The sequence below is a fragment of the Pollicipes pollicipes genome, unplaced genomic scaffold (genome assembly GCF_011947565.3).
Source record: "Pollicipes pollicipes isolate AB1234 unplaced genomic scaffold, Ppol_2.1 Scaffold_4881;HRSCAF=5763_pilon_pilon_pilon, whole genome shotgun sequence".
NCBI lineage: Eukaryota > Metazoa > Arthropoda > Thecostraca > Pollicipedomorpha > Pollicipedidae > Pollicipes > Pollicipes pollicipes.
In genome coordinates, this window is record NW_023596576.1 from 1,332,573 (window position 1) to 1,359,511 (window position 26,939).

Sequence of the window (26,939 nt, forward strand, 5' to 3'; positions counted from 1 at the left end):
TGTTGCCGCCAGGCTTACATGTGATTTAAGCTGGACCATATCAGAAAAGAAGCTAGAATTTTAAGACCATTCTGGCGCTTGGTAGCTTGTTTTTGGCGCTCATGTAGTATTTCTATGTGGGTTGGCCGCAGCGTTTTCATGCGGACAATTTCCGCTGGGGCTTTGTGTCGGGATGTCTTGAGCCAACCGATATCAAGGGTCCTGACGAATTAGGATTTCACTTAAATTTTGTAGCATGAATGTATGCACTGAATAACACCAATTGGGTATCAAAAGGTGAGTGGCAATTTACGCCCCTCAGATTAGTAAGATACCTACTCTGTGCCGTCAGTCGCTTCTCGAGGCTCGCGACTTGCTGTCCCGTTGACGCACCCTGGGGCTCAGCATGGTTCATCGATGTGGCAAGTGCTGAATTGCTGATGAACATCATCTTTTGTGAAGGATGTGTATTTCCCATTAGATATTTATGTGACTCCAGCTGGATATCAAAAGGTGATTGATGGTTTGTGCTATTTAAATAGCTGAGATACCTTCTTGGTGCAGCCATTTACTAGCGAAATGGGTGCCTTAGACTTCCAATTGCATTCCTGTCAATGCACTTTTAAGCTCCTCAGTTCTTTTTCCTCAATTTCTTCAGGATTCCTCAATCAGTCAATTCCTTTTCAATTCCAAATTCAATCAATCAATGAATTGCTCAGGAACACAGTTCCTCAGTGTGTTAAGTGCAGGATTGATGGTAGCATCCTCTTGTTTAATAGAGTACTGAAAGACTATGTTGTGATCAGAATCAAATATGTTGAAGCACCTAAACAGCAGCATTTTGCTTGAGTAATGGTCCATATGCCTATAATAAACCTACTGCATGCAGGAATCAAAAGTAACAAGTTAGGGAGAGGCTGCAGACATCATGCATGTGAACCTTTGCATGGGATAGCTATATATGCATCTATGATCTACAGCTATGTCATTCTCAGTTCACTTGTGTTTCTAATGGTGTCTAGTAATTCCAAACAAATGACTTAATGATAATGCTCCACATTAATATGACTGTGGGTAAATTTTCAGATGTCATGTGCGTTGAGAATCCATGCAGAATATAAACTGTCACATGCTTTTCCACCACTGGATTTCCATGGAGCATTCAGAATCTACTGTGATTTATTGGCCTATCAGTATTCTTATTTTATATCAGCCCAACATCCGCCAAAAAAATAACAACACCACAGAACCATATGCCATAAAAACATAAGGCACTTTACTGCCACAGGTCAATTTAACTTTCAGTTGAGATCATTTTGGTTTATCTTACATTTTTTCTATTATAACTCAAAATGTATCTTGCCTACTTTTGTTTGATTGGAAAAATTTGTCAGCCTTGTTAGAACACTGGTGGAACCACCTTGGTGTTGGTGTAACCACTGTGGCACTGTGGCACTTGTTTATGAGCCAGCCACCCAAAAAAAGAATCCGGAATTATTTTTCTGGGCCTACTTTTGTGTCATTTGTGGGCTCTGAACTTCCAGGTACTCATATGTGTGTTGTGCTTTAGCCAGCTGCATATCTTGGGCATCAGGACCATCAACCTATTCAATCACTTGGTAAGCCAAGATCAGATTCTCGGGTTGTTATAAGGTTTTTAAGTCTTGGAAAATTTGTTCTAAAAAAACAATATTGGATTTTGTGACATGGATCTGTCTTGGATGTAAAGTACAAACCAATAAAAACAGTCTGTGAGGCTTGCACCACACCCCGATTTCACCCCAGCTAGTGATCCTTTGCTAGCACCTCCACTCTGTACTGCTGAACATTGCAGTGGTGGATCCAAAGCCAGAACACAGACTAATGAATATTAATATGTTTGTATGTTTATTAAGCAGAATGTGAGCTAGTTTGGGTTTAGAAATAGACTGTGCATATCTGGAAAATGCTGGAATGTGGATTGGTGCCTGTAGCAGTGGATCAGCTGGTTATTATTGGGTGATGCATGTCAATAATGTCAGTTTGTTTGCCATACAATGTGCAGTATCATAATAACAACCTTATTCTCAGTCAAGAATAGGGTTTGTAACTGTAGACATCTGTGCAGGTTCTCTCAGTTGGGGCCCTTATAAGATATTGTATCCTGATCAACCTGGGTTACAAGAATAACAATTCTGATATGACAGCCACCTGTGCACTATTCAAGTCATTGATCAGAGTCATATATACTAAGTGGTGATGGCATTAAAGCAGGCGATCTTGTCATCACTGGGAGGGGTTTGTGTTTAGTTCATGTTCATAAGTGGTGATGGTATAAAGGCAGCTGATCTTGTCATCACTGGGAGGAGTTTGTGTTTAATTCATGTTTATCATTTTCATATGCTCACTTGCTCATCATTTTCATATGTGTATATGCATCATTCTTCATCAGACTATATAATCCATCCAAAACAGCCAAACAGCCATGCATGATGTACATTCCAGTGCCCGAAGACCGCAGCTATTTTTTATAGCAATGCATGTCATTGAACATTGCTGATGTCTACTTGCTGGTGATGTTTCACTCTGTACTGTGTGGGACTGGCACCATTCAGTGCTAATATTGATCGTCACCACGTGACACTTGACCGTGTGTGACAGACACCATGTGGCATTAATGTGTGTGATCACCATGTGTGACCATGACCACATTATGTTATGTCATGGGTGACCATCAGCACATGTTGCATGGGTATGTGTTACCACTACAGCTTGCATCTAACCATGTTTGACCATCTCAACTGTCACCTGACTATGTGTAGCCATCACATCTGTCACCTGACATTGGGTGACCTTATCTGCCACCTGACTTAATGTGACCTAATCTGCTGCCTGACCTTGTGTGACCATCACATCTGCCACCATATGTTGTGTGATTTCATCTGCCACCTGACCTTGTGTGACATTATCTGTCACCCAACCTTATGTGACCCCATCTGCCACCTGATGTTGTGTGGCATTATCTGTCACCCAACCTTGTGTGACCCCATCTGCCACCTGATGTTGTGTGGCCATCACATGTGCCAGCTGAGCCAGCCTGGGGCCCAGCAGGCGGGCGGACGCCATGAGCAGCATGCCGTCGCGCGGTGGCGGGCCGCCGGCCGTCTCCGCCGAGCCCCTCGACGACCCTGGCCTCATGTTCCGCCGCCTGGAGCAGGCCGACACGGACGAGGCCCAGCAGATCAAGGAGCTCTTCCGCGAGAACCTGCGCGGTCTGAGCGGTACGTGCTGGCCGCCCGGCTGCCCGGCTGCCCGGCCGACATCAGGGCTGATGTGGGGCCGTGTCTGTTCCCTGTTCGTTCTAGGGGGAGGGAGGGAAGGAGGGAAGGAGGGAGGGAGGGAGGGAGGGAGGGAGGAGGGAGGGAGGGAGGGAGGGAGGAGGGAGGGAGGGAGACGGTGGGTTGGTAGGAGGCGGCCTTTTGCTGGGGGTACATCGCAATTATTATGGTGTCTTGCTTGCCAACCTCCACTATTCGGGCTAATCAGGGACGAGCAAATGGCCAGTACACATTAGTGGTGCAACAATGTGTCAACGTGGGGCGAATTCGGGTCAATTTACTATCGCGCTACTGCGCAACATTTGAGAGAAAACGTGGTTGGGGCGAATCGCAGTAGAAAAGGGAGTTGTTTTGTACCATAACTTGCACTCTTATGTCGCTATTTCGTCGGCAGTTTTGTTTTGACGCCAATAATCCGTCGTGACCTGCAGCAGTCCAGACGGCCCGCTCGTCTCCGCCCCGCTCTGGCCACCACGTCCGGGTGTGGTGTGAAGTTCGTCTCATCCCACTGACGTCTGACCTGCGGTCCCCAGGGGAGGCCTGGCTGCTCAACGGCTTGATAGACTATTACGTCTGCACGGGCTCGGCACGCTGCCTGGAGATCCTACTGTCGTGCGGCGACGGCAACTCGCGCGCCCTCATCGACAGGTCGGTCACGCTGGCCGGCGCCCGCGCTCAGCACCAGTTCGTGCTACGGATTTGATGTGACCGGTGTGGAGTGCGCCAGTGGTGACAGTGTCTTCCAGAGCTGAGTGTGCGTTTGGGCCGCACCTCGCGAAAATTCTATCTTTCTCTAGACAAGCTCTGTAAATGGCCACACTGTTGCCTTTCAAGATATGAGTTTGCTTCCGCAGCCATCATACGCTCTTAAATCTAGCGATCTTAATGGTTCGCTGGCGATCTTAAATCTAGGTTGGGACTCGTGGTCAGCTTGCTTATTTGAAGTCCAAGGGTGTACCGGGCTTTGCACAGAGATGACGTCAGCCCCTACTGCACGTTGCATCCCCGATGCAATGTCTCTTGAAACACTTCACTGGCAGCACGCTGTACAAGAGGAATGAAAGCATCACATGCACTACCCATTGGCGCCATATCCCTGTCACATACCCCCCCCCCCCCCTTCCCCCACAGTTGTGCACCACTCTACCCGTAACCTGATGTCTTTCCCATAGACCACACCGTCAGGTTCCGTCTGCTGGCGGTACGCACATGTCACCCCACACCAGCAGCTGTACCCCTGGTGGCCCTGCGGCACAGGATCTTGCTCGCACTGCGCGTGCGCCGCCTGACCGGGCATCTGTCCGGTAGACTGCACCAACTGCTTAAGTCGACGGACCAGCGGGGGGCTGGCCTCCGCCTGCTGGGATACTACGTCCGCAAACATCCCGTCTGGCTCCGCAAAATCGTCACTCAGTCCAGTCCGAGCATCGTCAAGGATCTGTTTCGCATTATCAAAGTGAGCATGACGCAACGCGGAGTTGACTGTTAGTGTTGTTTACATTAGCCGTCGTTGGCACCATTAGCTCGTCATCCGGCGTCTGTTATTGCCAGTTTGCACGTGGCCGCCGCTCTCGGGCTGAGTCAACCCACTCCACACGTGTACGCCTTGCAAAGACGGGCTGGTGCCCCAGTTTCGCGATGCTGGCTGTTTTTTTCAGAACATGCATTTGCTAACCAAGTGTTCGCACTGCGACTGTGGGATAATAGGATAGGTTAGGTTTGCCCGGTCTGGGAGCTGACCGATGTTGGGGTTTTCGACGCATAACACAGGGCGATGCTGCATGCGCCCGTGGAAAGGCTTTCCTCCCATGCTGGGGAAGCGCGGCGCTTCGGGTGCCAATCGAACGGGGTGATGCGGTTGGGGCCTGCTGCAGCCATGGGCGTTAGCATTGGAGCATGCCCCCCCCCCCCTGATTTTCCCTAAAGGCTATTTTTGTTTCCTGCAATCTTTCCACGGATTTTTTTGTCGTTATTATTATTCATAATGTCAGATAGTCCGTTATTCAGACTATCAGGTTGTCAGGTTCAGGTTATCAGGTCAGGTTATTCATAATGTCAGGTAGGTAGTCGTCAGTTAGTCCCGCCCGACCCGCAGTTTGACCCGTCCAAACACTTCAAATCAAACCCCTCCCCCTTACCACACACACCAATCTCAGAGACGTGGTTGCAACCATGGCGGCGTTTGCCGTTGGCTGCGAGGCGAGACCACGGCGTTATCCCGCGCTGTCCACCGGGACGGCCACGTTAGGCGGCGCGTGGTTGTGCGCTGACGACGTCTCCTCCCCGCCCGTGCCGACAGTCGGAGTGTGAGGTGCAGTGCATCATCTCAGCGGCGCTCGTGCTCACCACGCTGATGCCCATGTTTCCTGTCGCGCTGATCGAATTCATCCAGGACCTCTTCCAAGTGCTCAGGTGCGGCCGGTACACCTAGCGGACGGTGTGCCTTGTCTGGTGTCGGCGTTCACATGGAGGCTGGCGCGAAGTGAGGGGTGCTTTATGGGTCTGAACAGGGTCGGTATGTTGCTGTGATGAACAGTACGCTTTAGGTCTCGCTGTGTTTTTTTTTTTGCGCCGTGGAGATGTATATGACAAGCGTTTTTCGTTCAGGGTTTATGGTGTGTCAGCACCGTGTCCAAACCAAAAGTTTGTTTCCTGATGCGGTGGCACTCAAGCCACGTCCATCTATGTGCACGTGAAGACGGCCCCCCGACTGACTGTGTCATGTCCGCCAGCCGGCTGACCCAGATGGTGTCCACGCCGTCGGCCCATCTGGGGCAGACGTTCCGCCTGCACCTGCACGTGGCCACCTACTCCTACTTCGTGCGCATCTACGCCATGTACCCGTGCAACCTGCTCAGCTTCCTGCGCCAGCATTACGGCCAGCGCGACAACCTGCCGCTCTTCAACCGCACCATACGGGTGAGCCGGCGCTCGGCACGGCTGCGATTCTGACGGCTCCTGGCAGCAAAGTACGCCAGGATGATAAGTTATGCATCGGGGCGCCGCGCTTTGTTGTTTGTCAAACTATCGCCGCAAGTTGGTGGGAGCTTAACAAACTCCAGCTGGTAATCTCTGCCGAAGATACGATCCCTCGTGGTCACCACAGGTGCCCAAATTGTCCCGGTGATCCCCCTGAGCTCGCTCCTAGTGCGCACAATGCTTCGGTGATGGCTTCCGTGTCCGTTGTGCCGTCGGAATATCCTGCGGTTTTTATAATCTCTGGTGATCCTCCCGCGCCAGCAATCCGTCGGGGATCGCTTGCTGTCCGTACCCGTAGCCTCTCAGCGGTAACTCCTGGGGCCGCAACCCTTCAGTGATCGCTTATAGTGCGTCCAATCCATTGCCGTTCGCTTAAGCGCCTGCAATCCGCCGGTGATTGGCTCCAGTGGCCGCAATCCCTGACTGATCGCTAGAGGGCTCTCGTCCCCCACTGGTTGCCCGCAGTGCCCGTAATCCCTCGAGGTCGCTCCGAGTGTTCACAATCCCCACTGATGGCCCCCGGTGTCCGCAATCCCTCGAGGTCGCTCCGAGTGTTCACAATCCCCACTGATGGCCCCCGGTGTCCGCAATCCCGAAGGTCGCCCCAAGTAATCGCACCCCTGCTGATCGTCCCTAGTGCCCGCAATTCCTCGTAGTTGCTATCAGTGCTCACAATCCCCGCTGAAATCCCCGCCCGCAGTGCCCGCAATCCCCCGAGATTGTTCCGAGTGCTGATAATCCGCCAATGGCCGTTCGTAGTCCCTACCGTTGGTTGATTGCTGGCAGTGCGTCCTCTGTCGCCGTCTCTGCGGCCGGCGCCAGCCACCCTCACCCGTCCCCTCGCTTCGCAGCCGCTGCTGGACCACGTGCGCATGCATCCGCTGCTGGTGACGGGCTCCAACTCGACCGAGACGTCGGCGCACCGCTGGCAGCGCAAGGAGACGCACGACATCGTGGCCGAGTGCGCGCACTTCTCGATGGACATTCTGGAGGCGTCCACCATGGACAACCTGAGCGGCCCGCTCTGGGGCATGCTGGCCGCCGACAACACGGGTGTGTACCGTGGAGGCGCGGCGGCAGGCGGCACTCGGCCTGTGCGATCCGTGCGCTGAACTGCTTGTGCGTGGCCCGCGACCTTGCTAATGTCAAGATGCGTGTGTGCATTTGTTTAGACGGCGCGCTGCTGCTGCGAAGGGTTACGCTAGAAATGTGCACCGTTCAGAGTGAGCAGAGCTCCTGCACTGGCACCTCCTCCCCGTGGCGGTGCCGTGCGGCGTGTCTTCCTCCAACATGGCTGCCGGGCGTCTTCCGCGGCCGCCGCTAAGCGTGCGTGCCGCCGCTGCACCCGCAGACGCGCTGGGCAGCACGGACGTGGGCCTGGACATGGGCCTGGGTCAGGAGGCGTTCGGCATACACGACATCCTGTGGTCGCCGGCGACGTTCTACAGTGTGCCGCGGCTGCCGGCGCCGGCCGAGGCGGACGGCGCCGGCGCCCAGTGCGAGACGGCCGTGGAGGCGACGCCGGACGGCACGCCGGCACCCACACCCACCGTCACGCCGCAGCGGGTGAGGATCGCGCCCGGCGAGCGGCGGCGGCGGGGCAGATCGAGGCTGGTGGTCACGGCGTGGTGGGCCATCAGACTGCGAGGCACATTCGGCCGAGGTCGAACGCCCGGAGCTACGCCGCACGGGGCGAGCTCTCGACACTGGCAGAGGATGATGGTTTTGCTTGCTGTCACACTGCAGACAGAGATGAAGGACGCAGCGTCACCCAAAGTCAACAAAGGAAGGATTACAAGAATGAGACATGGTGGACATACCACTGAAAGTCTTCGGGTGTGTGGTCACGCTGCTGCCACGGAGGTCAATATCACCAGCCGGCCACCCCATTTGCAGCCAGTCCCTCAGCGTTTGATTTCGATCGGCCGTCCCTGACGCCACCAAGATGCCGCTCTTGCCTCCCTGACGTCTCCCTGACGCCGCCCTTGCCGGCAGGACTTGGAAAACCCGCCGCTGGTGCGGCAGCCGTCCGGGCCCCTGCAGGCGTCGCGTGCACTGAGCGCGCTGGTGGGCTCGAAGCCTCGTGCCGACTCCATCCCGTCCTCGCCGCTGAAGAAGGCGACCGGCTCCTTCAGGTCCGTGCTCCCCCCCCCCCCCCCTCCGCCCCGCCGGTTGCCGGGGCGACCGGTCACGGCCGGTCGCGGCCCGGCTGTCGTGGTTACGTCTCGGGGTGCGACCGGTGGCGCTGATTCGCGTCCGGCCGTGATCGACTCGCAGTGTGGTACCAGGGGAATGGTGCTGGTTCGCGTCCGGCCGTGCTCGACTCGCAGTGTGGTAGGTTCGCGTCCGGCCGTGATCGACTCGCGGCGTGGTACCAGGGCAATGGTGCTGGTTCGCGTCCGGCTGTGATCGACTCGCAGTGTGGTACCAGGGAAATGGTGCGTCGTGCAATTGGTACATCGTTTTCTGTGATCTGATAAACTGCCAAGATTGCCGTTCGCCCGTCCTATTTGATTTGTACACTTAGTCGTTATGATGCCTCACGGTGAGAATTGCGCTTGGAAATGTGATTAAATGGCGCTCGAAGGACACGCAATTGGTGAGCAATTAATAGCCATTTTGGTTGGTTTGTAAGCCATCTCCTGTTGTTTGTCGCCGTCGTTATTAGCCTGACCTGGAAACATTTCCTGCGTTGTTGTGACATATGCCGCAAAACGCAGCCGAGTTCGACCAGTGCCGAGCTGCCCGCACGGAACGCGGAGCCGGCGTTGCGTAAGCAGCATCGATTCGCGCGCGAGCTGTTTACCTGCGTCGGCCGCCTCCGCGCGCTTTGACACTGCTCCCAAACATCTTGTGCCGCTGCCACCTGCGCAGGTGTGCACAGTGTTATTGTCCGCAAATAGACGGCCGCGCGGACAGCGGCCGTCACGTGGCCGGGCGCCGCTGGCAGACAGTGACCTCCGGGGTGGACGTGGCGACGTCGGGCCTCGCGCGGGGTATCGAGCTGACCGGTGACGTCGGTGGCCGAGATGGATCGGAACATTGCGTGGCTGCGACCCTGCTTTCCCAGTAGTCAGTAGCCTGAGAATATATGGGGTCGGATGGCAGTCCCAGAAGATGGTATCTCTGTTACCCTTGCCTAGCTCACTGGGTCTGAAACGGTGTCGTGGAATGCATTTGCTACATCTTGTCGTTTGATTGAAATGGAACGGATCATTTCGTCTACCAGCATGCGTATGTCACCTTACGACAATTGCCTTTGTACACGTTTTGGAGGGCGTGACCGTGTTCAGGCTATGGTGACATCTCGTAGTTGAGATGTCGTGAGTGATGCTCAAAGGCGGCGTGTACGTTAGCAGCCAGGAGGGTTCCGTGTGACTGAACCCATGTGCGGCAGGTTCGGCGACAGTGAGCTGGCGCACGCATTCTCCAGCCGCCTGGGTCAGGTACTGCACGAGAGGGCCGACTCCGGGAGTTCCGTGTGACAGATCCCTTGTGCGGCAGGTTCGGCGACAGTGAGCTGGCGCACGCATTCTCCAGCCGCCTAGGTCAGGTACTGCACGAGAGGGCCGACTCCGGAGGTCAGTAGACGTTCTCGGACCCCGCCTGCATGCCCCGGTGGCATGGACACGCGGACTGGTGTGCGGTGTGGGGTTCACCTTTGGCTCGTGGCCCGTTATGGGACATAGCTGGCGCTGTAGGGTCTAGAGCCGAGTGCGTCATCTGAACTGCAACTCGCTCATGTTTGAAATTACGCCGCTTGCTTTCTTTGCTTGTTTTTAGAGGTAAGGACTTTAAACTGCATTGCTTGCCTCGTTCACCTGTGATACCTCGGTCTTTTTGATGCCTGTTACCCAGAGCGCTGAATTGTGTGGCTTTTTGAGTGGGTGAGACGGATCTGCAGCTCATGGTTTTCGAATGTCATCTGTTGCGCGCCGACTTCGACACGCTCAACCCCTTTACCGAAGATTCTTGAACAAACTGTACATTTACGCGTAACCCATTTGCTTAGTTTTTACATGCGGGCTAAACCAGATAGCTTGCTGTAAACGCGAAGTTTGCGCGTGCATACAGCAGTTGTGTACAGCATGCCAGCCTGCCTGCTTCTGATGCGCGCTGTGCCCGTGGAGCTGGGGCGCGGGAGCGGGACAGGGCCGGGCCGAGCGGCGCGGGACCCGGCGGCTGGCGGGCCGGCGTGCAGTGCTGTGCCGTGCTGTGTGGTGGGCGGCCGCGGTGGCAGCGGACACACCCGGCGGCCGGCTCTGCTCGGTAGGCGGCGACGGCGAGCAACGGCGCGCTGCGGACGACTCGCCGGCGGCCGGCCAGCCCGGCTCCGCGCTCAGTGGCCTGCGCGACCGGCGCACCTCCGGCAAACTCAGCCCCATCAAACTCAAACGTGAGAGGCGCCCGGCCGCGGCGCCGCCGCCCAATGTGGCCTCGGTCTCACGCGCGAGGTCGGCGCCGCCGGCTTCACGGCGCGCAAGCTCATCCCGTGGCATTCTAATGTGAGACGCGCTGGTGAAGTGAGCATCAAACACACGCCGGAGACGGGGAGCAGGCCCTTGCTGGGGAAGCCTGGTGCCGTCCCACTGACACGTGAGAGGCGGAGCGCACCACAGGGACAACACAGAGCAAACTCAGCCCGTCCGAACTCACATGAGGCATGTACGGAGAAGCGTCATGACCACAGCAGGCCGACGTTATCGAGGCGCCGGTGAGAAGAGCTAGCTCATATCCAGTACTTCGCCGCCATCAGTGCTCTGAAATCACAGAGCTGGGATTGGAACTAAAGTTGTTGCAATACGCTGGAACTAACGTGTTTCCCGAAAGCGAAACTAATAACATATATCGTGTCACGAACCCTGCATGGACGAACATTCCGCCAGATCGTAATGAAATAAAAACCGGGTGTTACGAAATAGGGTATCTCCTTTCACAGGATTTGTTCAGACCCAAATTGTTGACAAAGGGCAACGAACAGACATTGGCTGCGGATGGAGAAAAAAGCCCAAATAGTGATCAGTTAAGATATCAGCTAGTTTGACGGTGAGGGCGGGGAGAAGAAAAATCCCGGGAAATTGTTGTAAATGGACAATCAGAGCTTTAGAGGCCAATTCCAGAAAACTGGCTTTACGGTCCTAGAATTGCCTCATTTATGCAATGATATGAACAGATTAACCTAGGCTACAATGGTAGCACGCTCAGCCTCGGCCTAAAAGTGCAAGTGTGAGGCTTCTATGAGCGATCCCGACAATCGCTTCACCACGGCCCGAAAAAATGGACAATACACGGTGATCGTGTTCTTGTTCAGACAGTTTTGCAGCACCAGCTTTCTTCACCACGCGTGCTGCATGTGCGTACCATTTTGCTTGGAGCTGTGCGGACCCGCAACCCCCAGCTGAGATGACGAGCGGCTGGGTGACTGGCCCAGACCAGCGGCTGCATACTTTCTGCTTGGTCTGCTATTTCGCTGCCGCGGTAGATCTCCTCGACATTGTTAAAAGTGATTCCCGGACGAGGTTTTATAGGGTGGTAATTTCAGTACACCTTTTTATTTCAGGTAATTTCAGCACACCAGTCATGCGTTGATATGCATACCTGCAACGCCTGCAATGCTTGCCTGTGCCCGACTGACCCGTGCCATCGATGCATTTTTCCGTCGCGTCACCTGCGTCCCGCTGACCCTTGTGTGCGGTGTACCGCAGCCTAGGTGCCTTGCCTGTGTCCCCGCTGACCCGTGGCCGCGGCGCGCCGGCAGTGGGCGTGGTGTCGCCGGTGCAGTTCTCGGAGGGCGCGCCGCCGGTGACGCGGCCCGTGCCCCGCGCCTCGGACGCCAGCGGGCAGCTGTGGCGTGGCCCGCCGGCCGGCGGCGGCGGCGGCCCGCCGACGCCCGGACACTGCTCTTCACTGTGGCACGAGGTGTCGGACCACTCGGCCGAGGACCTGGAGGTCAGCGACCTGACCCGCCAGCCGCCGCCGGCCGCGTCGCCCGGCAACCTGACGCCGTTCGCCTCGACGACGGCGCAGTTGACGCAGCAGCACCCTCTGCGGCCGCTGGCTGCCGTGCCCGCCGCCATCCCCGGCCGCGCGCCGCCGGAGCGCGACGACGACGCCTCGCCGCCGCCGCCGGCCGGCATGGCCGCCTCCGTGCCGCAGAGTCGCTTCGACTTCGACCTGGTGCGCCACATGACGCGCTACTACAGCCAGCACGTGCTGCCGGGCCGCCAGTACCGGCGCACCAGCTCGTGTCCGGCCATGGCGGCGGAGGAGGCGGCGTCGGGGGCTGTGGCCGTGGCGCGGCCGTCAGCGCCCGGTCGCCGTGCCGACGCCGCCTGCCAGACCGAGGACATGGACCACCCGGCACCCTACGAGCACCTGCTGACGGGCGCGCTGCCGCCGCAGCCGCCAGCGCCGCAGGTCAGGCCCCTTCCCCTCCATCGGCAGCGGCCGGGGTCGTGTCGACCATGCGTGACTGGAGAGCGTAGTAGATTCTGCGTTCTTGTGTTCGGATGACTTCCGAGCTAGTTGCGTCAGCTGCATCTTTCATTGGTGGTCAGTTCAACTCTTACCTGTCAGTTGCACACCGCATCCACATGTCCACTGTTGATGGCAAAATAATGCATCGACCACTTAAGGCTGAACGGCCGCGACGCATGGGGTGTGTGGGGGCGTGGTCGTGTGCTGGGCACTCGCGCCTGTCCTCTGACCTGACGCCGGGACCGGCACACCGTCGTGACCGGCCGGCTGGAAAGTCGTGACGCGGCGCTCCGGTGTGCCGGCAGGCCTTCCCGTCGCCGCACCAGCTGCTGAAGGAGCACGTCACGCACGTGGGGCCCAACGCCCGCCTCATGCACGAGCTGCTGCAGTACGAGCGGTACAAACGCGAGGTGCACGCCCACAGAAACCGACGCCTGTTCGACCGCACGCGCGCCACCCGCCGCCTCGAGGAGGAGAACCGCGAGCTGAAGAAACAGGTGAGCGGGCGGCGCGCCGACCGATCGCGCCGCGGCTGGGAGCCGGCTGCCGGGGTAGCGAGTCGGCGCGGCGGGGGTCAGCGGCCGCGGCTGGGAGCCGGCTGCCGGGGTAGCGAGTCGGCACGGCGGGGGTCAGCGGCCGCGGCTGGGAGCCGGCTGCCGGGGTAGCGAGTCGGCACGGCAGGGGTCAGCGGCCGCGGCTGGGAGACGGCTGCCGGGATAGCGAGTCGGCACGGCGGGGGTCAGCGGCCGCGGCTGGGAGACGGCTGCCGGGGTAGCGAGTCGGCGCGGCGGGGGTCAGCGGCCGCGGCTGGGAGCCGGCTGCCGGCTGCCGGGGTAGCGAGTCGGCACGGCGGGGGTCAGCGGCCGCGGCTGGGAGCCGGCTGCCGGGGTAGCGAGTCGGCACGGCGGGGGTCAGCGGCCGCGGCTGAGAGCCGGCTGCCGGGGTAGCGAGTCGGCACGGCCGGGGTCAGCGGCCGCGGCTGCGAGCCGGCTGCCGGGGTAGCGAGTCGGCACGGCGGGGGTCAGCGGCCGCGGCTGGGAGACGGCTGCCGGGGTCAGCGGTCACAAGTGGTCGCGGTAGATGGGTGCTGGCGATGAGGGTGACGGACGGCGATCAGTATGGTGGGGATATGATTATGTCGATGGAGAATATGGGACGTATGTAGCAATTATGGACAGGCATGGTAGACGTCCGTCCGGTCGTTGGGGAATTTTTGATTTTGGGGTAGTTGTTAAAGTTGAAGTAGGAGCCTCAAAGTTGAAGGTTCGTTCGTTCCCCGTTATGTTAAGGAAAAAGGAAGTAAAAGCCGTTCCCGCACCGGGAATCGAACCCGGGCCTCACGGGTGAGAGCCGTGTATCCTAGCCACTAGACCATGCGGGATGTGGGTGGGCGGTGGAATTGTACAATGGGGATACAGTCGACCGGGCGGGAGTCGTATGATGGAGGGATGGATCATCGCTGAGATGGGTGATCTTGGTTCAGAAAAGGAAGACCGAAGACACAAGAGAAAAACACTTCGAGGCGCCTGCAGCTTATAGTGTTCGTTGTACGCTGTTCACTCGTGACAGCAGTACGCAAACAGGCAAGACAAAGGCTCGCCGGGGGACTGTATTTCTGGTAGTGGTGAGGACGCTGGTGACCATAGTGGCGAACTGATGCTATGGTAAGGCCAGTGTCACGAAATCACCGCTGGTGCATTTGCGTACACTACATGGTGGATAGCCTGAGCGCTGGTCGTTCGGTTTGAACGAAAGGTTGCAGTGGGGAGACAGTATCATAGGGATATACCAGACCAGACCCGACTGTTTATTACGGACATAGCTGCATCCCAAAATTTCAGTGTAAGGCCTTTTGCGTTGCATAGAAAGAATGAACTCAGAATATCCCTTGAAATATAAATCATTATCTTTCTTGGAAAGTTCTCCTATGCAACCAAATTTACAGAAGTGTTTTCACATGGGCTTCACCACTAGCAGATGATGGAGGGAGATATGTTCACACCTCTCGTGACAAAAAATGATTTTAATAGAACTTTTCACCTATCGTAGAACTGGCTGTCAGATATGCACCGAAATCTGCCTCATATGCACATGATTTGGAATCCGTTTGGGAGTAGTCCATTCGAAATTCAAATAAAGAATGATTGGAGGCTTCCAGGTCCGCGAAAATATAACTGATGTATTGTCCCCTTGCCGTTTGGCTGGCTGAAATGATCATGCTGACCTCCTAGACGGTCTCCCGGATCTTTTACGGGGTCGGCCACGCGCCAGTCTCGATGCGTGACGCGCCACCTCCGTCACCAGGTGCAGGTGATGTCTGTAGACGTGGCCGAGTGCCACCGCCAGCTGCAGCTGGTCAAGCGTCAGGCGGCGCGCGCGGCCGACGAGCAGCGGGCGGCGGCGCGCCGGCTGGAGCAGCAGGCGGCCGACGACGGCCGCCAGCTGGAGCTGCTGGCCGAGCAGCTGGCCGAGCAGCGCAGCGCCGCCGCCGAGCTGACGCGCCAACTGCAGGAGCGCGACCGCCAGGCGGAGGAGACACGCCGCCAGCTGCTGGATACTGGCCGCCAGCTGGCCTGCGCCCAGCAGAAGGCCGTCCGCAAAGCCGAGCTCGAGGTGGGCGTCCGAGCCGCCGCCGTGGGGCGGTTAACTGGCGCCGATGCGGTGGCGGGCACTGGGTCGGGGAAGGCGTGACGGCGTGGTCGTGTGCGTTGCGTATGTGGTGCATGATGTGTGCTTATCATGTGTAAGGAGTAAATGTGATGGCAGATTTATTTGCACGAAATGCTGCTCTGTTATATGGTGTAGCTGCAGGTCAAGGACGCTGTCGTTTAGGACAACATTCGGTGTGGTATGGAACCACTAATGTGACGAAACGCCTCGTCGTGCCGCCTTAGTGCAAGGCATGCGTCGAACCGAGCCCACGTCTGAAAGAGCCGGTCCGAGATGGGCCGCCGTCTGAAGCGCCGCCCGTCGGGCGAGCGGGTGCGGTGACCGTGTGTCGATGCGGCGGCAGGCGCGCGTGCTGGACCTGGAACGGCGCCTGCTGACAGTCGGCCAGCTGCGGCCGGCGCCGGCCGTCGCGCCCGACCCGGCCGCCGGCGGCGAGCCCTGGGCGCAGCTGGAGGCGGCGCCGCCGGCCGGCGCCGGCGACGAGGGCCGCCGTCGCGCCGAGGCCGTCGCCTCTGGGCTGGAGGAGCAGGTGCGCGACCGCGAGCTGTGCATCGCGGAGCTGCGCCGCCTCCTGGAGACGGTCCGCGTGCGCCACCACGAGCAGCTGCAGGTGAGGGCGTGGCGCCCTGGCGTCAGGGGATCGACGGGGAGAGGGTGATTTTTTGGTGCGCTGCTGTCGACTGCTGTCCTGTGGTAATGGTGGTTTATGCCTCACAATGTGAATTTCGTTTGTATATCACGCAGCAAGTGGCATTTTATTGGGGAAAAAATAAGTGCACAGCTGACTTTAGACGGCTGGCCTTTAATCTGCAGCCAATAAGATGGGTTCTGTGTACCCACTCATTTTGTATTTTAGAGTATATGCAGCTTGTGATTAGGCTTTTCTCAGCTTGAGGCCGATTCTCTCGGTCGGTGTAGGGACTAGCACCCCCTCGGGTCCTGGCTCCGGTAACGGGTGGACAGCGCACGCTGTTCCTCTCAGAGCGTAGCGACCCTGCCGGCTCGTGAGCTCCCGCTCCTTGTTCCTCCCGCTCTCTTCCCATTACCCGCTTTCCCGCATCCGGCCCGCTCATCACTCCTAATCCTTGTTTTATTGGGGTCGCCGTGTCCCCTCGCCCGCGTCCTCGGGTTGATCGGATCGTGGTGGCTGAAAGGCGCGTCTTGCGGGTCAGTCGCCGCGCGTCCCAACACTCCACTTCGGCCAAGATATCCGGGGGCGCGGGGAGCCCGTGGGACCCCACATGGGTCTAGTAGCTTGTCGCTTGTGCTGCGGCTGGGTGCTCCGTGCGGGTCTCCGCTTTGGGCGGCGGCGCTGAACCACGGTCAGAACGGGAAGGAGTCTCCCGGATACACCAGGCGTGTGGGAGGCGTCGCTCGCCCTGTATAGCACCGGGGTAGCCCTGTCGGTGACCTCCCGAGGGAGTGTTGGGCCGTCCTCAGATGGGCTCCGTGGTGGGTGGGGAGGGGGGGGGACGGTGCCGAAAGGTGATCGTACATTGTATGGCAACTCAAACTGCTAAAAGCTCCCGGCCCCCGAAAGGGGGACAGACCGTCGTGGCGTCCGGCTGCAGTGGTTCTGCCTCTGCTCCTCGGGTCTTTGCAGTACTGAAAGACCCCTTTCATCACTTTCTCCATCTCGGCGTTGGAATGGATGCGACCGTTTTGGCGCAGTGGTGCGATGCGATTAACTTCGAGACGGCAGCAGAGAGGTGGAATTTAACAACGGAGAGAATGCTGAGCGAGAAATAGATGCTACACTTTTCGTGTGCAGTGCGTGGGACGCATAGGGTAAGCGAGACGTATCTCGCCTTGACTGCAGAGATACATAAGACAAAAAATTATGCCAATGGCATGATTAATTGTTTTGACCTAAAGGGTATGAGTGAAGAGCAGATCGTCGAAGGATTGGCCGAGTTTTGGGTTTCTGACGGTCTTCGGATCAAGGTGCGGCGTGGTGCTGACTTGATTCCTACGAACAACATCGTCCTTACCTTTGATAGAACTGACCTACCGCAGGACATCAGACTGGGCTATGTGAGGGTGAAAGTGAGCCGTTTTATTCCCAACCCTATGGGATGTTTCGGTTGTCAGCGGTTTGGGCATGCAAGGACCACCTGGCGCAAGCAGGCTGTTTGTGGTAAGTGTTCCTCACCAGACCATGCAATAGACGACTGTACCGCAGACCAACCATGGTGTGCAAACTGTGGTGAAGAGCAGTTCCCTCACTCCACGTTCGATAGGTCCTGTACCGCTTATGCCAAAGAGAAAGAGATAATCACACTGAAACTCACTAAGCAAATATCGTTCCGTGAGGCAAGGGGGTCATACGAAGAGAGCCATCCGAAGGTCAGTTGTGCATCAAAGACCAAACTGCAAGCCCCACATAGCAATCGGGTGGACCAGATGACTGCCCCATAGCTTATTCAGCTCCTCAAAACCTTCGGTTTGTCTGTGTTGCCATTGGCTTTTGTCCGCATTCGACTTCTCTGGACACCTCGACACAACAGGCAGAATCGCCGCCTCTATCTGCGGCCAGCTCCGCTGTGGCCACCGTGGCGATGGTGTCGGCGGGACGGACGCCCGGTGAACCAGATGGACCCCGCGACCACCTCCTCGGTGCCGGAGTGCCCGGTACCTGTCGTGGTGCCGAGCCCCGCGGCGTCATCTGACGCGCCGATGGAGAGGGAGGGATGGACGGTCGTTCAGCGCGACCGGGACCTGCGGACTTCGCCGGCCTCACCATCCGGCGCCCAGCTGCCGTCGTCTCCGGTGACACCCGTTGCGAGCACTTCTGGACGAGTGCTTGGGACCCTAGAGCGCCACGAGGCAGACAGACGCGCTCGTGAGGCTAAGCGCACGCCTGGCGGAGCAGGAACCGGCCAAAGCAGCCAATAGGCTGTCAGGGGCGGGAAAGGAGCCTGCCTCCGGAGCAATACTCCCTCACCACGAAGACCGGTTGAGGCTCCATCTCGGCACCAGGTGGTGGGCAGGAGCTCAGTGATCCCCCCTCCGCCATCACCACGCTCAGGATTTGCTGGCACCAAGCGCGTCCCGTCTGGGCCCCTGTCTCCAGGTGACGGGGGTAGCCCAAGGTCCCGCCCCGGGCTGGGGCACAGATCTGTGGAACAGGGTTCCAGGTCAGAGGTATCTGGCGCTTTATTTGGAGCGGTGCAATTTCGTTAAATATCGTCTTTTTAGTGTGAGACTCTTCTAATTCTGAGGCTGGCCGGAGGGTCCCGCAGCTGTAGCTCTGCAAGAAAGAAAGCTGGCGCCGAACTCCTACTTCGCATTGAAAAGGTTCGGCAGTTTTCCGCAGGGACATGTCCGCTGACGCTGTTGTGCACGGTGGTGTTCTCCGGGCCGTTCATTACAGCGTGCCAGCCCGAAGACTTGACACAAAATTGTCGCTTCAGATTGTAGTAGTACGTGTTCATTTCAACAGTTGCAACACCACAGTCTGCTCATTGTACCTGCCACCTGGCGCCAGTTTTCCATCATTGGGACTCAAGCGCCTGATGGTTGAGCTTCCTCCGCCGTTTTTAGTGTTAGGAGACCTTAACGCCCATCACACCGCCTGGGACTGTGATGAAACAAACACACGCGGGAGGTTGTGCGAAGGCTTTATCCACGACGCTTCCCTGTGTATTCCAAACACCTGGCAGCCGACGCATTTAACTCGTCCTTCCGGACGGACATCAACCCTTGATCTCAGTCTTTCTAGCCCGCAGCTTGCGCCGCACCTGGAGTGGACAGTGGCCGACGATCCACAAGGAAGTGACCATTTTCCGGTGTCGTTGAGATTCCGTAGCGCAGAGGTTCCAGCTACCAGAACCCAGCTTTGTAATTTTAAAAAGGCCGATTGGAAGAACTTTGAAACTCGACTGGAGGCGTCGGATTCCACACATCTTGACAGTGTGTCAACCTCTGCAGAGGATTTTAATGTCCCGCTTTTGAAATGTGCTGGCGGGTGCATCCCCCGCACCTCATGCAATCCACGCTGCACGCCCGTTCCGTGGTGGATGAATGAGTGTCGTGACGCCATCCGTGCGCGAAAACGCGCTTCTCGAGCTTTCGATCGGAGGAACAGCACGGCCAATCTGATTGCGTTTAGGAAAGCAAGGGCATTCGCGCGTCGAGCGATCATGGAGGCGAAGCGCAATTTGTGGCGTGATTACGTCTGCACACTTACCCGTCTCACACCTACTGCCCAGGTCTGGTCACGGATCAAGCGAATTTCCGGTCAGTTCTGCTCTACCCCACTCCCTGTACTACATGTAAATGGCCGGGGTGTCATACGCCCAGTGGATGTTGCAAACGAGATCGGCCGAGCAATCTCGGAGCGCAGCCGTGGTGTCAGTACGGAACGGTGGTTTGTTTGCCAAAGAATGCGACACGAAGAAGGACGCATGGACTTTCCTTGTGCCGAACACATGTCGTATAATGGTCCCTTTATCGTGGTTGAATCAAAGCCTGTTGGCATGCTGCGATGCGTGTCAGAGAGGTCCTGATGATGTGCATAACAACATGCTTCAGCATCTTCCTGAAAGCACGTTGGAAGTCTTGCTGACAATCATGAAGTCACTTTGGGTTAGTTTTTTGTTAGTTCGGGTTAATCCTTAATTCACTTAGGGACGACTGTCCGGTCTCATGACGACAGGCTACTGTGGTCTCTCTTTTGAAACCAGGGAAGAGTGGTTTAAATCCCTTACATTATCAACCCATCGCACTTACATCGTCACTCTCTAAGTTGATGGAGAAAACGGCCAGTGTCCGACTCCTGTGGCTCTTAGAACAGCATGACATTTTTACTGACGCACAGTGCGGTTTTAGGAAGAATCGTAGTACGGTGGACCACCGTTTAACACTCGATGCTAGGAGTCGGCAAGGTTTGACAGGGAAACGTCATGTAAGTGCCGCCTTTTTCGATATTGAAGCCGCTTACGATACCACATGGTGATGAAGTATCCTCTTGGCACTCTTCAAGCATGGCATACGTGGTCATAATGGCCACATTTTTGGAAAATTTCGTGGCTGAACGCTTCTTCCGTGTGCGTGTGGGTAGTGAGGTGTCAGCACCTTTTCAACAGGTGGATGGTGTGCCTCAGGGGAGTGTTTTAAGTGTGGCGATTTTTTCTATCATGATAAACGACGTTGTTGGCGTCATGCCCCAGTCAGTCGGCCGCGCTCTCTTCGCAGATGATTTTACCATATGGACCAGCGCATCGGGACCGCATGTAATGGAGCGCCAGCTCCAGCTGACCGTTAACCTTTTGAAGAGGTGCAGCACCATTATTGGGTTTTGCTTTTCCACAGCGAAAGCGGTCGCCACGCACTTCTCTCGCCACCGTCAATGTGGTGGTTTGACTCGCCGTCTTTACGACCAGCCCATTCCTATTGAGTCGGTAACCAGATGCATTGGGGTATATCTCGACAGTTGTCACGTGTAAGGCGCATTTTAAAATCATACGAGACAGATGCTTTAAAGCTTTGAACCTTTTGAAATGTATGGCACGTGTGTCATATGGTGCGGATAGGAAAACGCTCATGCTTTTATGTCGTTCACTTATCCGTTCTAGGCTTGATTACACATGGTTCGTATATGACAGCGCAAGTGAGTCAAGCAAGCGTCCTTCGGACACTATCCACCACACAGTGCTCCGTATCATCACAGGAGCGTTTCGAACGTCGCCTGTCGCAAGCTTCCTTGTTGAGGTCAACGAACCGCCGCCTTCGGCTAGGCGAGAAATGCTTGGCCTGAGATATGCTCCTAAGCTGCGGCAATTCCCTTTTCACCCGACATATGATACAGTTTTCTCGCGTCGAACACCAGCTGTGTTTCATGGTGGTCCGGATCAACATTCCGTCCCTTTTTGCGCTGGGATAAGCCCTCTGCTTGATGCCAGTAGCATTCCTGTTTGCAGCGTGATGCAGGTGCAGCATATAGCCATATCGTCCATGGCTTCTGATTTCGCCCAGAGTAGGCGCTTCGCTGGCCTGAAACAAGGGAACATACCCTGGCACCCTGACTTGTTCCGTTGCATGGGGCTAGAGCGCGTGGCGTCGTGCTGGGGACACAAATAACTTATACGGACGGATCCAAAACTTCAAACGGTGTCGGCTGTGCCCCCAGGCTTCGACCGGTGAAGGGGATTAGCGCCCCCTCGGGTCCCAGCTCCGGTAACGGGTGGACAGCGCAAGCTGTTCCTTTCAGGGCGTAGCGACCCGCCGGTACGTGGGCTCCCGCTCTTTGTCCCGCCCGCTCCCTTCCCACTACCCGCTTTCCTGCATCCGGCTCGCCCTCACTCCTAATCCTTGTTTTATCGGGGTCGCCGTGCCCCCTCGCTGGCGTCCCCGGGTTGATCGGATCCTGGTGGCTGAGGGCCGCGTCGTACGGGTCAAACACGGCGCGTCCCAATACTCCACTTTGACCAGGATATCCAGGGGCGCGGGTGCCGTGGGGCCCCATGCGGGTGTAGCGGCTTGTTGCTCGCGCTACGGCTGAATGCTCCGTGCGGATCTCCGCTTGGGGCACATGGCCGTGCGCAGCGGCTTAAGGGGCCAAGGGGCGGCGGCGCTGAACAACGGTCAGGTCGGGGAGTGTCTCCCGGTTACACCTGACCGTGTGGGAGGCGTCGTTTGCCCCGTATAGCACCGGGGTAGCCCTGGCGGCGGCCACCTCTCAAGGGAGTGTTGGACCGTCCCCCAGCTGGGCTCCGTGGTGGGTGGGGAGCCCCGGTGCCGAATGCTTCCGAAAATTCGCATGGATTCTCATTCAACCAACTCCAACGGATATGACACGTTAGCTCAAACGGCTCGGCTAACGACGATGGACGACCGTCCCTCTGCTTCAACGGAGGGGCGAAGCGGTCCCTCTGGCATCGCTGAAATGCCACTGCCACGGACTGGTTCCCGCTCCACCCCGTTGGAGCGGACTAGAGGTGGGAGAGTGGGAGTACCGGGGACTGCCAGGCAGGCTGCTCAGTCTTGCCCCCGGATTCTCGTGCTTTCCAGCAGCGAAAAATATTTGTCCAGTCTGTCGCCCTTTCAGCGGCGTAGCAGATGTGATCGGCTTGGCAAGGTGACGCGCTGTGTCAAACTCAGAAATGGAGCGATCGAGGTGGAATTTTTTAATGGAGCGGAAGCGGAAATGACAATGAAAGCAACTTTATTTACATACACGGTCAGAGATCAAGATGGAAGGCGAGATGTCACTTTGCCCATCACGGTGACTGCTCACGAAACGAAAAACCGTTCTCGCGGAATTTTTAACTGTTTTGACCTGGAGGGTGTCAGCGATGAGGATATCGTAGGTGGTCTGTCTGGCTTCGGTGTCGTGGAAGCTCATCGGGTCAGGGTCCGGAGAGGAGAGCACCTGGTCCCAACAAACAATATTATCCTTGCTTTCAAGTGTGTGGATCTTCCTTTAGAAATAGTCGCCGGTTACTTGAAAATGCAAGTTCGCGTGCACATTCCCAACCCTATGCTCTGTCGACATTTGACCGTGCTTGTCCGGCGTACTCTCGAGAGAAAGGGATCATCTCCATCAAGTGCTCCCGGCGCATCTCTTTTCGAGAGGCGCGGGAGATTTACCAAAGCTCACATCTTGGAGTGTCTTACGCGAGTGCAGTGACTCGTTCCCACTTAAACGCGGTTCATCGTGAGATCAGCTCAGACCGTGTCAACCTGGCTCAGTTTATTGCAATTCTCCACCCATTTGGGTTGACTTGCAGACCGGCAACGGGTTCGGATGCTTCGTATGCGTACGCGGCGCCCGCCGCACCGCCGGCAGCTGTAGCGCCGGCGACCCCGTGTCGCCGGCCTCCCCGGTTGGAGAGACGCTGGAGGGTGAAGAGTGGACTCTGGTTGGTCGATGTCGGGAGAGGCACCCCTCACGAGCAAACCAGACACGTTCCGGGAAAGATGCGCCGACCATGGTGTATAGCACTTTTCCACTCATTATTGCACTTATTTATTGCACCACTCATTATTGTACTTGTCCGTCCGTTCGTCTGACAGGCTTACGCTCCCGGCAGGCGCTGGAGGAGCGCTACGTCGCCTCCAAGTCGCACCTGCAGACGGCCGAGACGCGCCTGCTGCTGGCGCCGCCGTCTGAGCCGCCGCCGTGCCGTAGCAACGGCGCCAAGGCGGCCGCGGCCGACCAGCCCAGCAAGGCGGCGCAAAGCGACACGGGACCCAGCGATCTGCGCGCTGCCATCGGCGGAGTCGGGGACTAGTGGTTGCACCGACCGCCGCTATGGGCGCTAGTGGCCGCCACCACCACAGCCGCTGCGGGTGAAACAAGCTGTGAACTTCAGAACTCTGAAACGTTGTAGGGCCAGTGCGCGAGTGACTCCGCATTGTATAGCTATTATGAAACTGGGGTAACGTTCACGGAGATGTACCTATATATACGCGCCGAGTTACGCATCACACTTGTACGCCGATTTTGCGGGAAGGTGCTTTCTGCAACCTGATATTTTGGGGTACTTTGAGCTGCTAGCGGTGTGCATTGAGTTTGTTGTTCGTTTGGCTTTTTGCGTTGATTATTACGCGTTTATGCCTGGCCGGGGTAGCCATCATTTGTTTAACATTTGAAGGCCTAAATACAGATTTATCCTTTGCAGTCGGACTTTCCCTTCCTGCGGACCAGTCGTTAAGAGTTCGACGAAGAGACCTGACATCTGAGCACTGAGACCAGACCGGTTCTTTGTGGCGTGATAGCGATCCATTAATGGCGCTATTTTCGCTGACGGGAGTGTCACCGTTACCCGCCAGATCGGCACAGGTCATCGCCGCGCTGTCGGCGTCCCGCGTGTGTGCGTGCCTAAAACGCGGCGCGTTCGTATTTTTAGCCGCGCGCTCCACACGCGAAACACCGCTCGAATGCATAATCGAGCAGCGGCCGAGCTGAGGCCGGGCCGGGGGCAGGTGTTTTGTGGTGCCATTGGCAATCGGGTGGCCTCTTCCCCCGGCGGCCGGTGGCCTCGACGCAGTGGAGCGGCGGCTCTCGAGGCAGACCGTCAGCGCCCCTCCGGCGAGGCGACGTCCGCCCACACTGAGCTCGCGCGACCCGGGAGCTGCAGCGTAGCGTCAGCCATGAACGACACGGCGGCGGATGCCGGCGAGCTGGGCGGCGTCGTGTGGAGTACGTCCAAGGCGCTGCTGTTCGTGTTCCAGTTGCTCGTCATGTTGGAAACAATCTTCGGAAACCTGCTCGTGGTACTGTCCGTCAAGATGGAGAAGAAGTTGCAGACGCCCTTCAACTATTATATCGTCAATCTGGCCATCACGGATATGAACGTGGGCATTTCAGTGATGTCACTGTTCGCCATCTACAACCTGTACGGCTACTTCCCGTTCAGCACCTTTGTTTGTGGCTACTGGGTGTGGAGCGACTACACCATGACGTTCGAGTCGGTGTTCACGTTGATGACCATCAGGTGAGGACTTCGGCGTGTCGCCACGGAAAACCCGGCTGTGATTGCTCGGATGTCCCAGAGGACGGCACGCCGTTAGCCCGGCCGAAGCTCGGTGCCAAAGGCTTTATTGGCCGCGGGGCCTCCCTCGCCGGCGCGTTACTGGTCGCATGATGGTCACCCAACTCGTGCCAGTAGCGGTGGGATCACGCGAACGGTCCACCCCATGGCGGCGGATAGCCACCGACAAACACTTTACGGAGTGTCAAGCGACCCTTCACACCCGGAGGTCAGAGCTGAACTCGCCGTTGGTTAACTGGCATGCTGGGATCGGTGCGTCGCCGACAGGCAGGGTGTCGCAGACCTGGCGGGGGCCGGTCTCATGGGGTCAGTGCGTGGCAGCTGGGAGTTGTTCACACCGGCCGCCGACGGGCTGCACAAAGCCGCAGGTTCCGGTTCACTGGGCGCCTCAGTTGTAATATATAAATCACTCTGGATTCACTTTCGACACGGTCTGTTCTCTTGAATGAATTGCGATAGGTTGACTCTTGCATGGGACGACATTACCTGTAAATTTGTCCAGTATTGACCGCTGATAGTGATCAGGTCACCGTACATATTTCACTGCTCACATGCCTTCACATTCCCTCCGAATCAGCCAAACTCCCTTCGAAATCCTGTAACCTGAAGCACTCTCGTGCTGCTGGCTGGCGCCATCCCTTTACCACAGCTATACGTATGCATTGTAACATGGTCAACATCGTCCTGTTACCACCGCAACACAGCTGCTGTAACGTGCATCACAATCGTACTACGGCCGGCATTTCTACGACCTAAGCCGTGACGCGGCCATACCAACCTACAAGCTCTGTCTCACCTTGCCATGTGCTCCCTCACATACCAACCTACAGCAAGCTCTGTCTCACCGTGCCATGTGCTCCCTTACATACCACCTACAGCAAGCTCTGTCTCACCTTGCCATGTGCTCCCTCACATACCAACCTACAACAAGCTCTGTCTCACCTTGCCATGTGCTCCCTCACATACCAACCTACAGCAAGCTCTGTCTCACCGTGCCATGTGCTCCCTTACACACCACCTACAGCAAGCTCTGTCTCGCCTTGCCATGTGCTCCCTAACCTTCTGTCTTACTGTGTCACTTGTCCCATTACTCTCTAGGTCACCGTACCATACACCCTGTTACGCTGTTCACCATGCCACGCCTCTCCTGACTGTGGCTCCGCCTCTCCGGCAGTATTGACCGATTTTGGTCGGTCACGTGGTCCACGCACTACCGCAACACGTACAGCGTCAAGAAGTGTCTGATCCTGCTGGGCCTCACCTGGTGCGTCGTCAACACGATCTGGCTGCCGGCCTTCATTTACGACAGGGTGGCCAACGCGTACGCCGTGGGCGAGTGCTACTGGGACCCGCTACGCAACCGCTACCTGGTGAGTGCCGAGCGACGCCCGCCCAACCGCTGGGGGAGCCTGACGAAGAAACTAGCGCGACTCGATGGGTTCCAAAGCCACAAACTAGTATGGGATCGGTGATATTAACAATGCTTTGTGTTCATGCCTTGCTACGTGTGCCATGACTTACCATGATGCTGAAATTACCAAAGTCAGGGGCCCACCCCTTCCTTGCTGTGTGCCATGACTTACCATGATGCTGAAATTACCAAAGTCAGGGGCCCACCCCTTCCTTGCTGTGTGCCATGACTTACCATGATGCTGAAATTATCAAAGTGGATGACCTATCCCTTCCTCCCCAAACGTGATTCGAAAAACTCAAGCCAACTTGAGAGTTTTAAGAGGCAGACAGACCTCGGTCGCATTGTTGTTAGCCGAGGCCGACCTTCAGCCGGCTCTAGCACTGTCAACATACGCCGAATTCGCGGCGTTTTACAGGGACCAGCATGCTAGTGCTTTCCGTTGCCTTAAAATGTGACGGTACGAAACATAGCCTCTGTAGTGGACATAATTGGTCGACCTGTACTTGAGAATAAGAACGTAAAATGGATAAATAACGGATGTTGAATGCATTATGCACAGGGATGTAATAGCATGAGCAGGACGGATGGTGTGAATCGAATGTCTTC

General features: G+C 56.9%; 2 protein-coding genes and 1 non-coding gene across 3 annotated transcripts; 2 read left to right on the forward strand and 1 right to left on the reverse strand.

The window, feature by feature from the left end:
• The first annotated feature begins 141 nt into the window (after positions 1 to 141).
• Tsc1 (tuberous sclerosis 1 protein hamartin) lies at positions 142 to 15,443 on the forward strand. The gene is made up of 16 exons (XM_037225141.1): positions 142 to 276; positions 3,070 to 3,239; positions 3,830 to 3,944; positions 4,605 to 4,752; positions 5,596 to 5,708; positions 6,029 to 6,215; positions 7,127 to 7,328; positions 7,627 to 7,841; positions 8,271 to 8,410; positions 9,780 to 9,856; positions 10,549 to 10,671; positions 12,034 to 12,224; positions 12,432 to 12,485; positions 13,058 to 13,249; positions 15,057 to 15,107; positions 15,264 to 15,443. The coding sequence occupies exons 2-16, from the start codon at positions 3,083 to 3,085 to the stop codon at positions 15,441 to 15,443; spliced, it is 2,145 nt and encodes a 714-aa protein (XP_037081036.1). The 5' UTR covers positions 142 to 276; positions 3,070 to 3,082.
• TRNAE-CUC (transfer RNA glutamic acid (anticodon CUC)) lies at positions 14,062 to 14,133 on the reverse strand. Its single transcript has one exon. It is a non-coding gene; the product is annotated as a tRNA-Glu (tRNA).
• Positions 15,444 to 24,518: 9,075 nt separating the features above from the next.
• On the forward strand, positions 24,519 to 26,763 carry LOC119101724 (muscarinic acetylcholine receptor M1-like). Its single transcript, XM_037225142.1, has 3 exons — positions 24,519 to 24,862; positions 26,094 to 26,289; positions 26,749 to 26,763. The coding sequence occupies exons 1-3, from the start codon at positions 24,519 to 24,521 to the stop codon at positions 26,761 to 26,763; spliced, it is 555 nt and encodes a 184-aa protein (XP_037081037.1).
• The last annotated feature ends 176 nt before the right edge of the window (positions 26,764 to 26,939 follow it).

Excerpts from the sequence above, each read along its gene's own strand:
- LOC119101724 (XM_037225142.1), top strand. The coding sequence starts at position 24,519 with ATGAACGACACGGCGGCGGATGCCGGCGAGCTGGGCGGCGTCGTGTGG. Across the intron at positions 24,863-26,093 it reads TTCACGTTGATGACCATCAG|TATTGACCGATTTTGGTCGG; the intron begins GTGAGGACTTCG and ends CCTCTCCGGCAG.
- Tsc1 (XM_037225141.1), top strand. The coding sequence starts at position 3,083 with ATGAGCAGCATGCCGTCGCGCGGTGGCGGGCCGCCGGCCGTCTCCGCC. Across the intron at positions 3,240-3,829 it reads GAACCTGCGCGGTCTGAGCG|GGGAGGCCTGGCTGCTCAAC; the intron begins GTACGTGCTGGC and ends TGCGGTCCCCAG. Across the intron at positions 5,709-6,028 it reads GACCTCTTCCAAGTGCTCAG|CCGGCTGACCCAGATGGTGT; the intron begins GTGCGGCCGGTA and ends CATGTCCGCCAG.